This window comes from Zootoca vivipara, chromosome 5 (assembly GCF_965207765.1).
Source record: "Zootoca vivipara chromosome 5, rZooViv2.hap1.1, whole genome shotgun sequence".
NCBI classification, from domain to species: Eukaryota; Metazoa; Chordata; class Lepidosauria; order Squamata; family Lacertidae; genus Zootoca; species Zootoca vivipara.
In genome coordinates this window covers 7,758,240-7,778,083 of record NC_142588.1, presented here as the reverse complement: position 1 = coordinate 7,778,083, position 19,844 = coordinate 7,758,240, and the positions used below count along the sequence as shown (strand labels likewise).

Sequence of the window (19,844 nt, the reverse complement as noted above, 5' to 3'; positions counted from 1 at the left end):
ATATAATTTCCAAGACGAATAAATGTCTCTGGATCCTCAAAAAGATTTTGAAGGGTGAGCCTTTTTAATAGAAAACAAAAGTCACCGCTGTTCCTTTTTAGCATCGTTATAATCATGGGATCTAGGAAGTACACGAGTGTGTGAGTGGAAATACGAAGGTGGGCTGTTTATTCTATAGCAGTTATATTCCAGGAATAATTACAGACCAAGTCAACAACATGTACTGTGGGTTACGCGTGCATTTCTCACCACAGATCTTAGCCCAAATGTTGTCAAATCGCACATCCTGCAGTGGCTGTATTTGGGACAGCCTGTCTTTGTCATGCAACCCACACACAGAAAACATCCTGGTTCAGCTTAACTACATGGAACAAATCAAGTCGACACAATCCACTGAGGTTTAAGTCCACAATATACGCAATGCCAAATGCATAATCTGTGGTCTTTTTGCATGTTTCCCTCCATCTGTGGAACTGCTACCTTAGAAAAATTCCTGGAATGCTATTTGCGGCTTTGGAAAATAAGACAGAGAGGATGCTCTAGTAAGACAGAAAGTCCAACATGTTGGGGAAGACTGCTTAGCTGAATTGTGTGTGTGTGTGTGTGTGTGTGTGTGTGTGTGTGACAACACAATGCATTGTGTGATCTAAATTATCAATCATTGATGCAGAAGTTTTCATCCTTGTTGAGTCCATGGCTCCCTTGACCAACTGCATACTTTCTGCAAGTCCCCTGTGGGGCTCCGGAGCCCAGTTATTCTCAATATACTTTATTCGACAGATAGTCAGAAACAAAAAAAAAACATTTTTCAATACAAAGATAAACTTATAAAACTGAAGGCATCAGAGGGATACATAAAAATATAAAAATATAAAACTGAAGGCATCAGAGGGATACATAAATGGGGTATGACCACGCTACTAAACCTCCTACAGATAACCCACATCAAGACATTCGATTATACGTTTCCGACACTTGAGCGCCAGGAAGAGGAATTTAGCCACTGAGAAGGTTATTTTCCCAGTGGGCTTGTTGAGCAAATGCTGTTCTCTTGGTCGGGAACTAAACAGATAAATATGGGTCTATAAGATATTGCCTTAAATCATTATAAAAGGGACAACTCAGTAGAATGTGTTCTGTGGATTCTACCTCACCCAAGGCACAATGGCACATTCTCTGACCGTATGGGACTCCTCCAAATCTTCCCCTCAAAACCGCCAAATCAAGGACATTCAGTCTAGCTGCAGTAATTAGTCTGCAGTATTCCACGTAGTGGATATCCGCCAGGTAACGGGCTGGAGCAGACCGATACACCTGCTCCCCTAAAAACATCCCAGATTTCACGCGGGCTATGTTCTCCTGTCTGGCGATATCCCCCAATCTCTGAGCGATCATCGCTTTAGCGCGGCTGTATGTTATGGACTCAATATAAAGGGAGGACAGACTGCACTTTTGCACTTCCTCTACCACTTCCCTTTCCCATGGAGATTTAAAATTATCCCTCAGAATCAGGGGGGCCAAACCGAGCCCAGTTATGTTACCTCTTCCTGTAGAGCTGGCAGCCCCTTGCCCCTTTCCCAACACCCTCCCTTGGGGAGTATTCCCTCAGCCTCCTCTCTTCTCCCTTCTCCTTGGGAGTCTTCCAGGCAGCAGCCTCCCACCCCCCCTGGTCTCGGATGGAGATGATGTTGCGAGTCATAAGCCTAGGACCTGGCCTCTTTGATGCCATCCAGTTAGCTGCCATGACAATAGGAGATGCAGCCAGTGTTTGAATCCAAATCCAGTTGTGCTAACTAAGGATTGACCATGCGAACTAAAGAAAGAAAAGGGAATACTTTCAGGTTGGAAATCTGCTCTATCCTGCCATGAACCACACAACCATACAAGGTCTTGGAAATGATGCCTTCCTAGGAGTTATGCGTTCCTTTGTCCAATCAATTTTGAAATTTGCTTTGAAGCATTTGTTAGAGCACGCATCCCCAAACTGCGGCCTTCCAGATGTTTTAGCCTACAACTCCCATGATCCCTAGCTAAGAGGACCAGTGGTCAGGGATGATGGGAATTGTAGTCCAAAACATCTGGAGGGCCGAAGTTTGGGGATGCCTGTGTTAGAGGCTAGCAGTTCAAAAGTACATCAAAGTGCAAGTAGATAAATGGGTACCGCTCTGGCGGGAAGGTAAACAGCGTTTCCATGCGCTGATCTGGTTTGACAGAAGCGGCTTAGTCATGCTGGCCACATGACCTGGAAGCTGTACGCCAGCTCCCTCGGCCAGTAATGTGAGATGAGATGAGTGCCGCAACCCCAGAGTCGTCTGCAACTGGACTTAATGGTCAGGGGTCCCTTTACCTTTACCTATATAAACCCCAGGCTTCACAGTAAAACTATGCAGACCCTTCTAGTGTCCCTATTTTCAAGGGCAGTCCCAGATTTTCAGAAACCATTCTGGTTTCTGGTTAGATCCTTCAGTTTGTCCCACTTTTCCTTAGGACATCCCTATTTTCATCAGAGAAATGTTGGTGGGTATGGAATAGTTTCATTTGCACCATTTCACTTGCGGCCTGAAATCACTCCTGCTGGATCCTACCCCAGTCCAGTCAAAGGTGACTGAGGTTGCAGCGCTCATCTCGCTTTCAGGCCGAGGGAGCCGGCTTTTGTCCACAGACAGCTTTCCAGGTCATGTGGCCAGCATGACTAAACTGCTTCTGGTGCAACAGAACACCATGACGGAAACCAGAGTGCACAGAAACGCCATTTACCTTCCTGCCACAGTGGTACCTATTTATCTACTTGCACTGGTGTGCTTTCGAACTGCTAGGTTGGCAGGAGCTGGGACAGAACAACAGGAACTCACCCTGTTGTACGGATTCAAACCACCAACCTTCTAATCGGCAAGCCCAAGAGGCTCAGTGGTTTAGACCAAAGCGCCACCCACATCCCTTACACCACCAGATAGAACCCGTGGACTGACTCAGTCCTTCTCACCTGCTTTTCCTTCATGGCTTCCTGTTCCTCTGGATCCTCCACTTCCTGCAGCTGCTCCAAAGGCCCCTCCAGGGCTCTGCTCCCTCATCCCACTTCTCTGGATCCCTGCTTGCTGAAGCAGAGATCCTGGCTGCAGCTGCCCAGAAGTCCTAAGGGCTCCCTCTTGCGGACTGTTTTCATGCCTGACTTGGGACTTTCAATGTGTCCTGGCTCTCCTTTTTCCATTTTTATTTCCCAGAGTGCTGAAAATCTTGCTCTTTGTTCTCTATCTTGTCTGGTGCTTTCCCTACAAATTGTTGCCTCCACACCTACAGGTTCCACACACCCATCTAAGTCTTCTGATTCTCCTTTGGGCTTCTTTTTCGGATAAACAATACAATCCATTCTGTTGTGTGTGTGTGCTAGCTTACTCATAATTATCGAATTCCCTCATTGAGAATAAATATCTATGTATTGTTGCTGAGCTTTTCCCCATTGAAAAAATGTGTATTTTTATTCTCTCTGTGTGTGCGGTAAAAAGACACCCCAATTTAAGACATGTGCAAATATACATTACTATGTAAATCTACCAATATGAACTACTGCCACTGCTTAAAAATCCAGTTTCACAAAATTCCTAGCACCTATGTATGGGAAACACAGGAGTATTTACAAAGAAGGCTTGCTAACATCATGCCACCACTATCTCCAGCAGCCCTAGAGGTAGGTTATTCCCACCCCCCCCAAAAAAAACCCATTTAACTTTTCTATGTATTTATTTTTACAAAACTTTCCCTTAATGGTCTTCAAATGTAGACAGCCATGCCTGTTAAACCATTGTTCAAGGATAGCAGATGGGAGTGTTGCTATGACCTACTGGCAAGACAGTTTCCCCAAACCAAAGAAATGACCACCAGTGTGGTAATAAAGTCGGCACATACATCTGTCTTACTCAGGCATCTCCAAACTTTGGCCCTCCAGATGTTTTGGACTACAATTCCCATCTTCCCCAACCACTGGTCCTGTTAGCTAGGGATCATGGGAGTTGTAGGCCAAAACATCTGGAGGGCCACAGTTTGGGGATGCCTGGTCTTACTCAATACAGCACCTCTGGAGTAAGGAAGAAACAAACGTAATAGGAAGCTGGACTCTGAATGCTACGAGAAACATAAAATGTAATTTATTTAATGACACATTAAAATGACACTTGTGCACAGCACATACATATGAGAAATAAAAGCATATACTTGACAGACGTGTGGTTGAACACAAATGTTTGTTTCCTACAAATGTACAGTCTCCATTGTTAAGTTCATGTTGAATCAGCATATGAGGTATATTTGGCAGTTCCGCTCTATTCTGTAGCATTCAAAACTCATCTGGGGGCACTGTATCCAGTTCTGAGCACCACATTTTAAGAAGGTGAGATTGGAATGGGATCGGAGAAGGCAAACAAAGATGGTCAGTGGTGTGGAAAACAAGTCCTGTGAAGAAAGATGGAAGGAGCTTGGGAGGCCTGGAGAAGAGAAGGCTGAGGAGGGCTCTTGCATAGGGCAAAGGCAGGACTGTGCTGAATTGGCTTAAGTTAGAGGATAGTTTTGGTTGAGCCTTAGAGGAAGCTTCTTAACAGCAAGAGCCATCCAAAAAAAGAACAATTTCTCGCTCCCTAGAAGTCTTCAAGACAGCCATCTGCTGGAGATGTTCCAGCTCTGGATTTCCTGCACCAAGCAGGAGGTTGGCCTACAGCACCCTCTCAATAATTTTATGAAGTATATTTAAATCCTAGATTGATTATTTTGTGTTTCACACTGAAGGATATTATACCACTTGACCCTTATATGCTGGTTTTAACATTTCAAACAAGAAATGCGAGACGACATTTTATTTCTCAACCTTTGCCTTCGAATAACCTTTGCCTTCTCAAAAATGTCTGAATTTCTTCTACATTCACCAGAAACAGTGAGTTTACCAACTGACTATGCAATAAATGCAAGATACACCCGAGCCTCTCAAGTCTACCTCACTGAGAAGAACATAGTTGGTGAGAGATACAGGATCTTTCAGTGCTCAAGCATAGAACAATTCAGAAATCCTAGTTAAATATCCCTTTATAAATAGCTTGTTCATATAATGATAACGTGGGTTGATGTACACATTTAAGCAAATCTAGGAGACAAATTTTCAGATGGTGTTAATTGTGGATGTGCACGATAAAACTGGATGTGTTTATGCATTTTTGTCATCAGCTTCCTTTCCAAGCTACATGATTAGTATTCAGAGACTCAAAGGCAGTAAGAGCTGCTGTTGCTTGCAGGACACACGTTAATTAAAATGGCATGTGTGCTCCATGCAACAATTTTTCCACCATATCACCTTGAAGTCTCAGAAAGTATTTTCCTGGCTACAGCTTGATCATTCAAGTCACTTTATCCCAGTGTAGACATCTTTACAGGGATAGGAGGTTAAAACAGGGGTGCCCAAACTTTTTTCAAAGAGGGCCAGATTTGATGAAGTGAACATGTGTGTTGACCTTTTTTAGGGTTGAAGTTGAAGTTGTTGAGCTTTTTTTAGGATTGAAACAGGGGCCGGATTAAGCTGACCAGCGAGACTTTGGACATGCCTGGGTTAAAGTAAATGCAGTCAGACCTTGGAAGTTGAACAGAATCCATTCTGGAAGTTCAACTTCCAAAACATTCGAAAACAAAAAGCGCGGCTTCTGAAGCTCCTGCAGCCAATCGGAAGCCATGGAAACCCCATTGGACGTTCGGCTTCCAAAAATAGTTCGCAAGCCAGAACAGTCACTTCCGGGTTTGCGACGTTCGGGAACCAAAACGTTCAAGAACTAAGCTGTTCAAAAACCAAGATACGACTGTAAATGTCTGAATTCCTTTCAGGATATACAAATGCAACAAAGGGTTTTTTTAAAAAAAAAATAAAAAGAAAATCTATGTATACTTGGCAAGCTTGCAGCTTCTGCATGGACTTGAAGACTGACAGAAGACAACTCATATAAGCTACTACTAAAGTGAGACAGCGCTAATCCACCCTGTGTTTCAGCTGCTTCCATGTACCATAGCTCAGGTCGCCTCTTTTGTACGCGTGATTCGTAGAGCTAAGCGTTCACCTTGCTCACTTTGCTAGATATGAAACCAGTGGTGAGATTGCAAAAAAAGTGTAGGTGTTCTGGCTTAAGATATTTGGGGTAATTGGGTAGGTAACTAAGCAAGTGATTATCCCGGAACTGACATTGGCACTCCTTTCCATTTTCTGAGCAGGGCTGGCGAATCCCAGATGTTACAACCCCCCAGTGCTAAAACTCTTTGTTCCAGTGCCACAAATTTGGGAATAACTGGATACCTTTCCCGGAAATATTGGTATAATGGGCTACGGCAATTGGCCCTTGGCAATAAATTGGCACAAGAATGCAGGAAAACTTCCAGTAGTGGTGGGGGACCAACTCTGTCAACTCAATGGTGATCTGGAACCCCTTTCTCTGCTTTATTAATGAAGGGGGTTTTTGACAGGAGGCCACCCTCAGCTTCCTTCTCATTTTGATATTTCTTGGTAGTCTGTAACTTCTGGTGTTTTTAATAGTGAATCTTTTATCAGTTTCTCTTTCTGAATTGTATAGAGTGACTCTCTTGTTGTTGCTTCTTCCTTAAAAAGGACAATAAAAACAGTTTAGAAAGTAAAGACTAGTTTTGCTCTTGGTTGCAGATGAGATGGAAGAAACCTCTCCCTTGCACATATGATTCAGTTCCTCGTGTTCTGATAACAGATTACAGCTTCACATTCCGTCTACCTGAGAGTAAGACCCCTTGAATTCAGTAGGACTTACTTCCGAGTAGACACGGTTAGAATTGGACTGTAAATGATGTTTCAAATTTAGGAAGGGCCCCCCCCCTCTCCTCAGGTATCTCAAGGCTTCTGGTCATAGATATATATAGTGTCTATTGACTTAGGGTATCTTAAAATACTTTTTAAAAGGATGTGGCATGGCTGGCATTCTGGAAAAAGGTTATATAAACAGATGAGTAAAGTTGAGTAGCCTCTACGTGTCTTCAAAGTGAAACGTATTTCACTCAATGACTTAAAATAAGATTACTGCCCTCTGGGATTTTTTAACAAGCTAGAAAATGCCCCAGAATCTTCTGCAACAGGCACGGATTCCACAGCAGAAAAGGCAGTGGCTAATAATGTATGCTCACAAAGTAGAAAGTCTGAAAAACACTTGACTGTGTATATTAGTTTTATACATGTTATCAATTATATACTGCAGGCTGATATTTTGATGCTTAAGGAATTAACAGTGTGAGTGGCACGATGTATCATTTATCTGCTTCTGTCAGATAAATATTTGTCCAACAAATATCCAAAAGTTGGCAAATTTTGTCAATAATGTGTCACAGCACGGTATCACAGCACAATGTTCTAGCACAGGCATCCCCAAACTGCGGCCCTCCAGATGTTTTGGCCTACAACTCCCATGATCTCTAGCTAAGAGGACCAGTGGTCAGGGATGATGGGAATTGTAGTCCAAAACATCTGGAGGGCCGAAGTTTGGGGATGCCTGTTCTAGCAGTACAATCATATGTATATCTACTTAGAAATGAGCTTCCCTGACTTCTGTGGGACTTACTCGCTGGTAAGCATGTATGGCAGCCTTATTTTGGTGAACGCATAACTAGAGTATTGCAGCCTGCCTCCCAGAATTGTCCCCCAGAACAAGGACTAGATCTGGGGGAGCCAGGAGGCACCTGTGGGTGCATTACTGCCCTTGAGGATTTTCTCTGATGCCCGTGAAGCCTCTGAGAGTTCCCTCTCCCCATTCAATGTCCCCCTTGTTAAGAAGTGATGAGGTTAGCTTACCACCACCACCACTTGAGAAGGAGGAGGAGGCTGGAAGAGTTAGGTTCTTCCCCGCTTTGTGTTTCAGCTCTGTGGGCTGGATGGAACTAAGCAGGTGGGAGCCAGCGCTCTACAAGTCCAAACAGGATCACCCTCTCCCTTGCATCCCCCAAATGGCTCTAGGGGGTCTAGAGAACACCCAGAACAACAGACGGATGGAGGAGAGGGGGGACTGTTCCGATGAGCAAGTGGAAATGCTTGGAAGGCTTCCCCAGCAGAGTGCTTTTCAGGACTCCGATTGGGACCACAGAAGCTGGATTTTACCTGGAGGGACCAAGAGGGAAGGGAGGACTAGGAGGGATCTGGGAGACTGGGGCAGGGGGAAGAAGTGGGCTGGAAGGGAAAAGGGTATGTATTACTGCTGGAGGAGACTCTTGAGAGTCCCATGGACTGCAAGAAGACCAAACCTATCCATTCTGAAGGAAATCAGCCCTGAGTGCACACTGGAAGGACAGATCGTGAAGCTGAGGCTCCAATACTTTGGCCACCTCATGAGAAGAGAAGACTCCCTGGACAAGACCCTGATGTTGGGAAAGATTGAGGGCACTAGGAGAAGGGGACGACAGAGGACGAGATGGTTGGACAGTGTTCTCGAAGCTACGAACATGAGTTTGACCAAACTGCGGGAGGCAGTGCAAGACAGGAGTGCCTGGCGTGCTATGGTCCATGGGGTCACGAAGAGTCGGACACGACTAAACGACTAAACAACAACAATTACTGCATATGCACTCACACATATCCGATCTCGTAGAATAAATCCTCTTGATACTGCTCAATATTTTTGTATGTTTACCCACCATCAAATCACATATCTCCTCTATCTCCATGGACAGATTGTAAAAAGCAACAACGGACAGGTCCAATGTTTTTCGGCACTGCCGTGGTGCAAAAGCATAGATCCAAGGCACAGATCCACATGACAAGCGATTCCTGAAATCTACCATTAAGTCATAGGACACGGCGTGTCCAACTCAGTTATTACAGAGAGCCATAGGAGCCAACTCCTAGGGGCTGTGGGGGCTTCGGCCCCCACAATAAAATATTTGAGCACAAAGTTGATGAGTGTTTCCATTCAAATGGTGTGTGTGTGTGTTGCGTCATGTGATTGATTGTGCAGGGTGGGGCTTACCTGGGCCCCCACAATATTTTATTGAAGTTGGCAGCCCTGCAGAAAACTAATTTTTTTACTGTTAGGTTTATAGAATTCTAAAACTGTAGAGTTGGACCATCATCCAGTCTGCAGTCCTGCCTACAGCCATCCCTGGGGGCTCGAACCACCAACCTTCTGGTTAACAGCCAGGCACACTCACCCATTGCACCACAGAAGGGCCATTATGGTAGACCCACACCAGAATTTCAGAATGCTTACGCTAAGCGCAGATTAAAAACTTGACACTGGAAACAGTGAGTGCAAAGAAAACTGAGTGTGAACACAGCCTTGATGTGCATACAATGGCTGGACACGGCAAGGGGAATTTTACAAGGAGGAACACCAGCCTGCATGCAGCTGAACTCTACAATAAACAGGGCTGCCATCCGCCTGGGATTTCAAAGGCAAAATTGATGTCCGGGGGGAATTTCTGAAAGGCGGCGCTTTTCTGGAGAGGAGATATGCGGTGTTTAGCCTAGAGAAGAGAAGGTTAAGGGGTGATATGATAGCCATGTTCAAATATATAAAAGGATGTCATATAGAGGAGGGAGAAAGGTTGTTTTCTGTTGCTCCAGAGAAGTGGACACGGAGCAATGGATTCAAACTACAAGAAAGAAGATTCCACCTAAACATTAGGAAGAACTTCCTGACAGTAAGAGCTGTTCGGCAGTGGAATTTGCTACCAAGGAGTGTGGTGGAGTCTCCTTCTTTGGAGGTCTTTAAGCAGAGGCTTGACAGGCATATGTCAAGAATGCTTTGATGGTGTTTCCTGCTCGGCAGGGGGTTGGACTGGATGGCCCTTGTGGTCTCTTCCAACTACGATTCTATGATTCTATGTCCTAGATCTTAGGCAAGTCAAGATCTTGTCTGAAAAAAGCTCAACAGCATTTGGGTTTTCCTAAAATAAGCACAACAACTTTTGGGGTGTCCTGGGTTTTTACTTTTTGAAATATGGCAACCCTAACAACAAACCAGTTCTTTTGCAAAGTTCAGCCTAAATCAAGTTCTTATTTCTAAGCGTCCCAGGTCTTTGAACACCACATTGATCCTTACCACTGCCATGTGTGAACTGCTTGTGCCCTGCAACACACCCAGCAAACCTCTAGAGCTGCAAACATAGCAAGTCTTCCCTTTAAGAAATCCCCCATGAAGGTCCAATAAACTCCAGGGTTCCTGATAACACAATTTGGAAACCTAATATAATGAGCTTGATCTATGAGAACATTGTATGCAAATGATTGAAGTGGGAAGGAACTGAAAAACGATTCATCACGCTACTAAAAATCTCAGATATGTTTGTTTTCTGTTGAAGTTACACTGAAAGAGCAGTAACTGTGGCAAGTACCCAAAATCAGCCAGACCCCAGTTCTGCATCTACACCGCTGATTTGCTTTTTTTTTTTTTGGCTTCATGTAAATGCAAAAAATTCACTATTGACAAAATTAGACAATTCCTATCTCAAGGGGAGTTGTTTTGAAATCGGTATAGAAAAATTAGTGTGGTGGATCCTGTACAAATGATTTCATCTATATATGCATATATATGAACAAATGAGTGAATATATATTCTTTACCTGGGAGGTGATTCTCATGTGCAAATTGAAATAGGGCAGTTTAAATGCATTTTACTCTGGTCTTCATAATCTGGGTAAAAAGTGTGTGACAGTCTGAGCAAGAGAGGCTCTGCTTCCTCTTTTTGCTCTCCCATGTTTGCTGAGTCCTATGTAAAAGCTTTTGTACATGTCCGATTCATAGGCATTGTAGTTGTTGGGAAGGAGAGTTTCTTTGAATTTACATTCGTCTTGAAAAATTGCCTGAATAGAGAAAAGAAAGAAACACAGTGTGATTACAACATCGGCTCACATTCGCCATTCGTGTTGCCTGTGCTGTTCCCTTCAGTTTTGGAATTGCACCTTTAATCTGTATTGCTTCATATTGTTTCAAGGTGTATACATTAAATACAGGTAGGTAGATAGATAGATGAATCAATGGGAATGTACTGTATACATCAATTAAATAAATGGGTGTGTGTGTGAGAGAGAAAGGTGAACAGCCAGTTCCTGTGGTCCATGCTTTTATTGCTACTCTCCTGAAAATACTCCTTCCAAACAGAGAAGGTAGAAATAGCAAAAATGATATCCTGGCGCCCAGAACTGGATGCAGGAGTCCAGGTGTATTCTTTCCAAGGCAGAATAGAGTGGTACTATTACTTCCCTTGATTTGAACGCTGTGCTTCTGTTGATGCAGAAGTACAGCGTTTGCTTTTTTGGTTGCTGTGTCACACTGTTGACTCATGTTAAGCTTATGGTCTACTAAGACCCCTAGATCCTTTTCACACATACTACTGGCAAGCCAGGTGTAAGGGATCCAGGTGGCGCTGTGGGTTAAACCACTGAGCCTAGGGCTTGCTGATCAGAAGGTCAGCGTTTCGAATCCCTGCAACGGGGTGAGCTCCCGTTGCTCGGTCCCAGCTCCTGCCCACCTAGCAGTTCGAAAGCAGTTCGAAGTGCAAGTAGATAAATAGGGACCGCTCCGGCGGGAAGGTAAACGGCGTTTCCGCGCGCTGCTCTGGTTCACCAGAAGCAGCTTTGTCATGCTGGCCACATGACCCGGAAGCTGTCTGCGGACAAACGCCGGCTCCCTCGGCCTATAGAGCGAGATCATGCGCCGCAACCCCAGAGTCGGACACGACTGGACCTGATGGCCTTTACCTTTTTTAAGACCCCTAGATCCTTTTCACACATACTACTGGCAAGCCAGGTGTTCCCCATCTTATATTGGCACAGCTGGTTATTCCTGCCTAAGTGCAGATCCTTACATTTGTCCCTATTGACATTCATTTTGTTAGCTTGGGTCCAGTTCTCCAATCTGCTAAAGTCATTTTTTGAACCCCGATTCTGTCTCCTGAGGCATTAGCTGCCCCCCCCCCCAGTTTGGTGTCATCTGCAAATTTGCTGAGCATCCCCTCAACTCCTCCGTCCAACTTGTTTATAAAGACGTTGAACGACAATGGGCCCAAGACACTCCACTTGTCGCTTTTGTTTGTTTAAATCAGAAGAAAGGAAGCCGAAACAACCCACGTCAGGACTGCTGGGACCAGGGATGCCCATGCTAGCTCAGGTGCCAACCCTGGGCCTCTTTGCCGCTGCCCCCATCCAGAGGCACGCCTAGGGTCACTTGCGCCCTTGGCAAGATCTGTTTCTGTTTCCAGTTCTGCCATGGTGCAAGCAGGATGGGAAGCTTTTCTTGCATTTGATCTTGCCATGGCAGCCGCAGCCAGTGGCAGAGGAAGCTTCTTGGGCACCTGGGGTGGCGTGCCCAGGGGTGGGGCAAACTGCCCATAGGATGGGGCATGGCACCCATAGGGACTGGACGGGGCACTTGGTGCTTTTAGGGACGAGGCGCACTGCGGGGCCTCAGCCGGCCTACAGCTGGGGGGGGGGAGAGGCAGTGGCTCATGTGTGCTGCAGGCCCCACAGTGAGTGCCCCCCCCCGCCATTTTGTCGTACCCCCTTCCTACGCCCCTGGCCCACAGCACATCTCCACACACATATGTGTGATATATTCCACAATCTGGTTGAGATTCCTGCATTGCCGGGGGTTGGACTTGACGACCTTTGGTGTACCCCAGGCCTGCACCTCTAAGCAGGGTCCAGTTTTGCCACCCCCTAGGTACACCTCCGCCCCCATCAGCTGCCATTCAGCTGGTTGAACATTTGGAGTTAGGACCCTGAATTTGAGCCTTAGCTGTAGCACTGCCTGCATGTTGTACGATGGTGTGGAAAATATTTTATGCAGGCTTAAGTAGGTTAAGCCATGCTGGTGGTGACGAAAGCTACTGGGAGGGCCTTTATTTGGAAATGTAATAGCTAGTAATGAAATGTTAAGAAAAACATGGTTGGAAGTCCCAATAACTTTTTGAGCACAGAAGACCATGGTAGTATACCAGGCATGTCCAACAGGTAGATCATTATCTAGATCACTGGACGTCTGCGGTAGATCACTGGTAGATCATTGGCTCCCTCCAAAGAAGCTGAACGACTGTGGCTCCCCTTAAAAAAGCTCAACATTTTACCTCCTCCCTGAAAAAAACTCAACAACTTTGACCCGAGCCCCCTCAAAATAGGCCTTCCTCATTCCTAAAAAAGCTCAACAGTCTCTTGGGAGTTGGCCACCCCTGTAGTATACCATAGAACAGACATGTTCAACCGGTCGACCACAATCGATTGGTAGATTGCTGGGGTGCCCCTGTTGATTGCGGGATTATAAAAAAATGATTGCCTGGGTTCCCTTGACGGATCGCTCCAACGACTCTTGCCTATCCTACCCGAAAAAAGCTCAACAACTCTGGGCAATGCTCCCCCCCAAAAAACCCTTGGCAATGACAATGGGTAGATCACTGCCAGTTTTATTATACTGGGAGTAGATTGCAGTCTCTAGAGAGTTGGACCTGCCGTAGAATAAATCAGAAAACTGTGGCTTTGTGTATTCCGTTGCTCATGTGAATTAATGGTTCCCATGAGTGCAAAAAGCAGACCAAAGGTTGGCTCAGGGGTAGGCAATCTAAGGCCCATGGGCCACAAGCGGCCAACGGGGGGTCGTTTAACCGGCTCCCGAGCCGCCCCCGAACCAAGCTGCCCGCTCGGAGAGCTAAACCAGCGCGGCACAGGGACTCGCTTCCCCGGTGCTGGAAATCGCGTCTGCACTTGCTCAGATGCTGAATAGTGCGTCTGCACAGATGCAGATGCCGGAAATCGTGTCTGCACAGACGCAGAAAATAGTGGCTGTGTGCGCTCACATGCGCTCACGATCTCCACTGGAGTGAACAGGCCCAGCCGAGGTAAACCTTGCCGACCCCTGGGTTGGCTAATACAGCTATCAAAGCAACATGCACGTGTGAATCAGTGATCATAGTTGTAACGTCACAGATAAAATTCTGTATCTCCTGATGCCTGGGTGAGCACCATAGATTAAAAACATAACCAACACCAGTTTCCTTTGAACAGCAGATTCCCGCTATGCATGTTTTGAAACTCCCCATGGTTTTGAAAGAGGGTTGGTAAGTGGTATTGGTGGCCGCTGTTTGAGAAACAGCTCACACATGCAGCTCTGATTCATCAGTTGTACAGTAAAAGCCATCAACTGAGATACAGGGATGGGGAAACTGCCTACAAGGCAACATGAGAATCAGTCCTTAAGTTACACAGACTATATCTTGCACAATAGGTAAAGGTAAAGGGGCCCCTGACCATCAGGTCCAGTCGTGTCCGACTCTGGGGTTGCAGCGCTCATCTCGCTCTATAGGCCGAGGGAGCCGGCGTTTGTCCGCAGACAGCTTCCGGGTCATGTGGCCAGCATGACAAAGCTGCTTCTGGCAAACCAGAGCAGCGCACGGAAACGCCGTTTACCTTCCCGCCGGAGCGGTCCCTATTTATCTACTTGCACTTTGATGTGCTTTCGAACTGCTAGGTGGGCAGGAGCTGGGACCGAGCAATGGGAGCTCACCCTGTTGCAGGGATTTGAACCGCCGACCTTCTGATCAGCAAGCCCTAGACTCTGTGGTTTAACCCACAGCGCCACCTGGGTCTTGCACAATAAATACAGTTAATTTGGACCAACTAATCTCATACATTTTGGAATACCAATGAATGCAGATCTTGACAGGAACTGATACTTTTTCAAAGGTGAAAATATTCGAGATTTCTCAGTAAAGCGCATAGCGGCGTATTAGCATTTCCTTGGCTGAAAACCAGATTGTAAGAATACTCACCGTGCCATATAATCTGCCATTGCTGTTCATTGCAATAAAGAGTGCACTTTTGACACCAAACAGACTAACCACACCTCTCTCTACTGTTGATATTTCCAAGAGACCTAAAGAAGCAGACAGATGCAATGGAGATTGAAAGCCGTTTTCTTTTTATATAGCTGCTGAAGGAACATTATTAAATATAGAAACGCCTATTTTTTTAAAAGTCATACAAAATTTAATAGAAAACAATAACTTTTGTGCAACAGATTTTTCATCTTAAGAAACTGTACCATAAAACCAAATTTTAAAAAACCAGAAATAGGCTGGTCCACAAATAAATGCATTTTAGTCAATCTGCCTTTTATACCGGTAAGTGAGTAATCAGTTAGATGAGGAATTAAATCATTTGTGTCTGCAATCCTTTGCACACTTACCTGAGAAAGCAAGTCCTACTGAAAGCAATGGAGCTTCCTTCTGAGTAGACATATATAGCATTGCACTCAGTTTATATTTTGGTATGAGCTTTCGTGTGCATGCACACTTCTTCAGATACCATGCATGCACACGAAAGCTCATACCAAAATATAAACTTAGTTGGTCTTTAAGGTGCTACTGAAGGAATTTTTTATTTTGCTTCGACTCAAACCAACATGGTTACCTACCTGTAAATAGGATTGCACTGTAAATTTAGAACCCGACAGTTAAGCACCTTTATTTCTCATTGATTTCAAGAGGGAGGCTTAAGCTTCATTCTTAAACAAAGGAACACACATATGTTTTAAGTGTGGCTGGACTGTGCACTAAATCACCATCCTGTTTTAAATCTAGTTGTTTTCTGTGCATCTATATAAGAGTGTGCCCACACACCAGAGGGCAATTCCACTTAGAAGAGACCCCAAAACAATGCATTGAAGACTGAGCATGAATAGTGCTAACAGAATGCTAACCACCTCCTATTCATGCATTGCAGGGGTTGGGCTAGATGACCCTTGGGGTCCCTTCCAATTCTACGATTCTATTATTGGGAGAGGAGGCTGAAGATTTGCGAAGAGAGGGAATGAAACAGAATGGCTGGAAAGGAGGAGGAGGAGGAAGAGAGAGAGAGAGAGAGGGAGAGAGAGAGAGAGCAATCTCATTGTCCGGCTAGGTAATTTCCTGGTTCTCACTGAGAAACTATTATTAAACATTCCCAGGGATGGAAGCGAGAGTTGCCCATAGAAATCAATGGAGTAATCCAGTATTTTAATAACTGAAGCTGGACACCAGTCTAACCCCCTCCCCCCAAAAAACCCAGCCCAGCTGGTGTGTGATATCCTGTTTTGCTTGTTCACAGACTATTTTCTGTCCATAACTAGACACTGTTTCCTCATTTTGTATTTGCCTTTTGAGCAACATTTTAAGAAATGTCCGCGTGTACAGAAATGTACAAGTTCTTTAGGTTTCTGCCCCTTCTTCCAGGTCTCTAGATGTAAAAGCTCTCCATGTGTGTGTGTGCATCTTATCTCTACGGTAGTACACAAGGGCACACAGGCATTCTGACTGCCAGCACAATGGTTTTCCTTCTATTCCCTCTCCCAAGCCATCTGTCCAGACAGTAAATACTGCTCAATGTGTTTGAGTGGCAGATTTCCTGCTACTGCAATCAGATCCATTGTGAGATAAAAGGTTATTTTTTCGCATTCTTAATTTGTCAAAAGAAAGAAGGAAACGATTGTTCTCAATCTAGTAGCACATCTGATACAGGACATATTGTTCCAGAACATATACCGGTACATACTCTATCCAGCAGGAAGAACGAAATGGAAGGCTTAAGTAGCGATTTCTTGGTGTGATAATAGGTGCTTTAGTGCACAAATATCCCTCTCTTTATCTGTGGCAGTGCTGTCATAATGTGATTGCTGGTTCCGAGCCAGCAAGCCCCACCTTCTCTGCATGTTTAGCAAGCTCAGAACTTGCAGCCGTGCATTTAAAACAAACCATAAATATAATTGCCACTCAGCTCCTCAAATTCCAACCCATTCACAGTGATCCCTCTGGACTGCGATCTCCACAATGTAGATCACAAAATGAATGATGAAGTCATTTTCTATACTTCGCTACCAATTGCTGGCATTATTTTTCAAAGCAGTCTCTTAATTTCCTGGATTAAAATCAACAACCTATATTATTGCCATGAAAGCTGTCTTTTAAGATTTCTCAAGTATTCCCAGCTTCCCCCAAAAAAACGTCTTGTACATACAGGCTGCAAGTTCATCTACCTGCAAAAAAGGGGGGCCATGGGGGAAGCAGGAATAGCATCTTAAAGAGAGAGAGAGAGAGAGAGAGAGAGAGAGAGAGAGAGAGAGAGAGAGAGAGAGAGAGAGAGAGAGAGAGAGAGAGAGAGAGAGAGATCCCAACCTCTTTGCATTTTCAAGGCTGTAAAGTCAAACCAACTAAAAATAAGTTGGTATCTAATTTTGTCCAAGTATTCAGGACATGTTTCAGCCTGGAGGTTTTGGTGCTGATTGATCCTGAAACATTTAAAAAGGCCACAGAAGAAGTACTTAAGACTAATAGTAATAAGCAGTAGCTTTCAGTTTCTAGGTAGGGTGTTAGAAATAAAGTAAAAAGGTGATATCAATTCCACCATTTTGCATTGTGATGCAGTTTGCAACTCACTGTATTGGTTTTCAGCATGAACACCACTTATCTGTCCATCTGGAAATATCTGGAGATGAAACCCAATGCCCACGTTGCAGTAAAGCCTCCGCCGCCTCTTGATTCCTAGCAAATAGTCAGTCTCCCAGTTGACTTCAGATTTCTCCCCTGACATTCCAGCAAGGGACCTGGATAAGATAGACTCCCATCCTCTGTCCAACAGGGTGCCATTTGTTCTGACGACAACTGGGTATGGAAAGATAATCTCAGCCAGAAAGCCCAGGAGAACAACAGCAGGGAACGTCAAGTGAATGCTGGCTTCGTAGGACATAGTGATGAGAAGCCTTTGTGCAATAGCCATCCGTTCACCTCCTGGGCACGTGGTCAGAATTAATGGCCCTAAAAATACCACCCTTCTTGTTTTTCTCCCTTCAGCATGGTGGCAGTGGCTTATTTTTGGAAAGCAGAGGAAGATTTTGGACATGAAACTAAAGCCCAAGAGCAGTTGGGTCAGGGAGAGAATGAGAAGCCTGTTGGGGACCATGTTTTGAATGCTTCCTGCTCTCCAGTCGGCAGCGTTCTATATTTGATTGATCTATCGTTATGTTAGGGACCCAGGTGGCGCTGTGGTTAAACCACTGAGCCGAGGGCTTGCTGATCAGAAGGTCGGCGGTTCGAATCCCTGCAACGGGTTGAGCTCCCGTTGCTCGGTCCCAGCTCCTGCCCACCTAGGAGTTCGAAAGCACATCAAAGTGCAAGTAGATAAATAGGGACCGCTCCGGCGGGAAGGTAAACGGCATTTCCGTGTGCTGCTCTGGTTCGTCAGAAGCGGCTTTGTCATGCTGGCCACATGACCCGGAAGCTGTCTGCGGAAAAGCGCCGGCTCCCTCGGCCTATAGAGCGAGATGAGCGCCGCAACCCCAGAGTCGGACACGACTGGACCTGATGATCAGGGGCCCCTTTTCCTTTACTATCGTTATGTTAAAAGGGAGACCCCACCTTGCAGTATCGCTCTGGCATCAGTGTTCTGCCTAAGGGTTACATCCGTGTAACCCTTAATCCCAGCAGAAGCTCCTCTGTTGAGCCAAGTGGGGTGCAACCCTCCAAAGATTCTAGTCCCCCCCCAAACCTCTGCAGCCAGAGTCCAGTCTCTCTCCTGCCACTCAGGCATTATTAATGCATTTCCCGGACTGAGAGGCTTCCTCAATATTTCTGCCCATCTTCTCTGCTTAGCTAATCAGAATCACCAACCTTGAGACATAGGGTGATAGTGGCTCACCCAAGGCTGCCCAGAATGCTTTGCAGATGGGTGTTCCTGCTGAGGTTAAGGCTTTCAGCACCTTTTCCCATCCGGAGAGCCAGGAAGGCTATTAGGCAAAGGGACCCCTGACCATTAGGTCCAGTCGTGACCAACTCTGGGGTTGCGCGCTCATCTCGCATTATTGGCCGAGGGAGCCGGCGTATAGCTTCCAGGTCATGTGGCCAGCATGACAAAGCCGCTTCTGGCAAACCAGAGCAGCACATGGAAACACCGTTTACCTTCCTGCTGTAGCGGTTCCTATTTATCTACTTGCATTTTGACGTGCTTTCGAACTGCTAGGTTGGCAGGAGCTGGGACCGAGCAACGGGAGCTCACCCCATCACAGGGATTCGAACCGCCAACCTTCTGATCAGCAAGCCCTAGGCTCAGTGGTTTAACCACAGCGCCACCTGGGTCCCAGGAAGGCTATTAGGATGATAATAATTGGACACTCCAGTGGGTTTCCAGACAGCACTGGGGGATTTCCTGGCTGATACGACTGATGGTCCTGTCAAAGCCCTGGCCACCCTCTGGAACATCTGAATGGCTCGGGCTGTTGACACCATTGCCCCTGAGTGCCTTCTCCCACTTTGTGGAGCCCCCTTGGCTCCCTGGTGTAATCCAGAATTTAGGGCAAGGAAACAAGCTGGGAGGCGGCTCAAACATGAGTGGAGAAAACTCCAGCTGCTGAATGCAATTGAACACTGCTGAGGGCAGAGCTTTCCCAGGGAGTGAGGGGCCTCTTACAGTCTGGCCTGGAGGTGGCAGGACTGTCGGCAGCTTGCTGTTTCGTTTGCAAGGCGTTTTGAGGATAAAACCACTTGCATCACCAGGACTGGACTCCATTGTTACAGCGGGTTGATCTCGAGAAGCAACACGATAAGGGGCCTTTTCGGTGGTGGCTCCCTGTTAGTGGGATGCTCTCCCCGGGAGGCTCACTTGAAGCCTTTGTTATATATATTTTTTGGCGCCAGGCAAAAACATTACTATTATTTATTAAATTTGTATACCATCCTTCATCAGAAGATCTCAGGGTGGTTCATAGCATAAAAAGACAAGATAAAAGACAAAACAGTCCTCTTTTCCCAGGTTTTGACAAATCTATGGCCTTTTAATAAGCATTTTCCATTAATTTT

General features: G+C 45.6%; 1 protein-coding gene across 1 annotated transcript; it reads right to left on the bottom strand.

Annotated features, from left to right (window-relative positions):
- Positions 1 to 4,120: 4,120 nt before the first annotated feature.
- Positions 4,121 to 17,952, bottom strand: FGF6 (fibroblast growth factor 6). Its single transcript, XM_035137968.3, has 3 exons — positions 17,430 to 17,952; positions 14,790 to 14,893; positions 4,121 to 10,833 (listed from the first exon to the last, which is right to left on the bottom strand). Exons 1-3 carry the CDS (start codon positions 17,950 to 17,952, stop codon positions 10,657 to 10,659), a joined length of 804 nt encoding a protein of 267 aa, XP_034993859.2. The 3' UTR covers positions 4,121 to 10,656.
- Between the last annotated feature and the right edge of the window lie 1,892 nt (positions 17,953 to 19,844).

Coding starts and splice junctions, on each gene's coding strand:
- FGF6 (XM_035137968.3), bottom strand. CDS start 17,952: ATGGTCCCCAACAGGCTTCTCATTCTCTCCCTGACCCAACTGCTCTTG. Junction 14,894..17,429: donor TCATGCTGAAAACCAATACA/GTGAGTTGCAAA, acceptor CTGCTTCTTTAG/GTCTCTTGGAAATATCAACA. Junction 10,834..14,789: donor ATGGCAGATTATATGGCACG/GTGAGTATTCTT, acceptor TTCTCTATTCAG/GCAATTTTTCAAGACGAATG.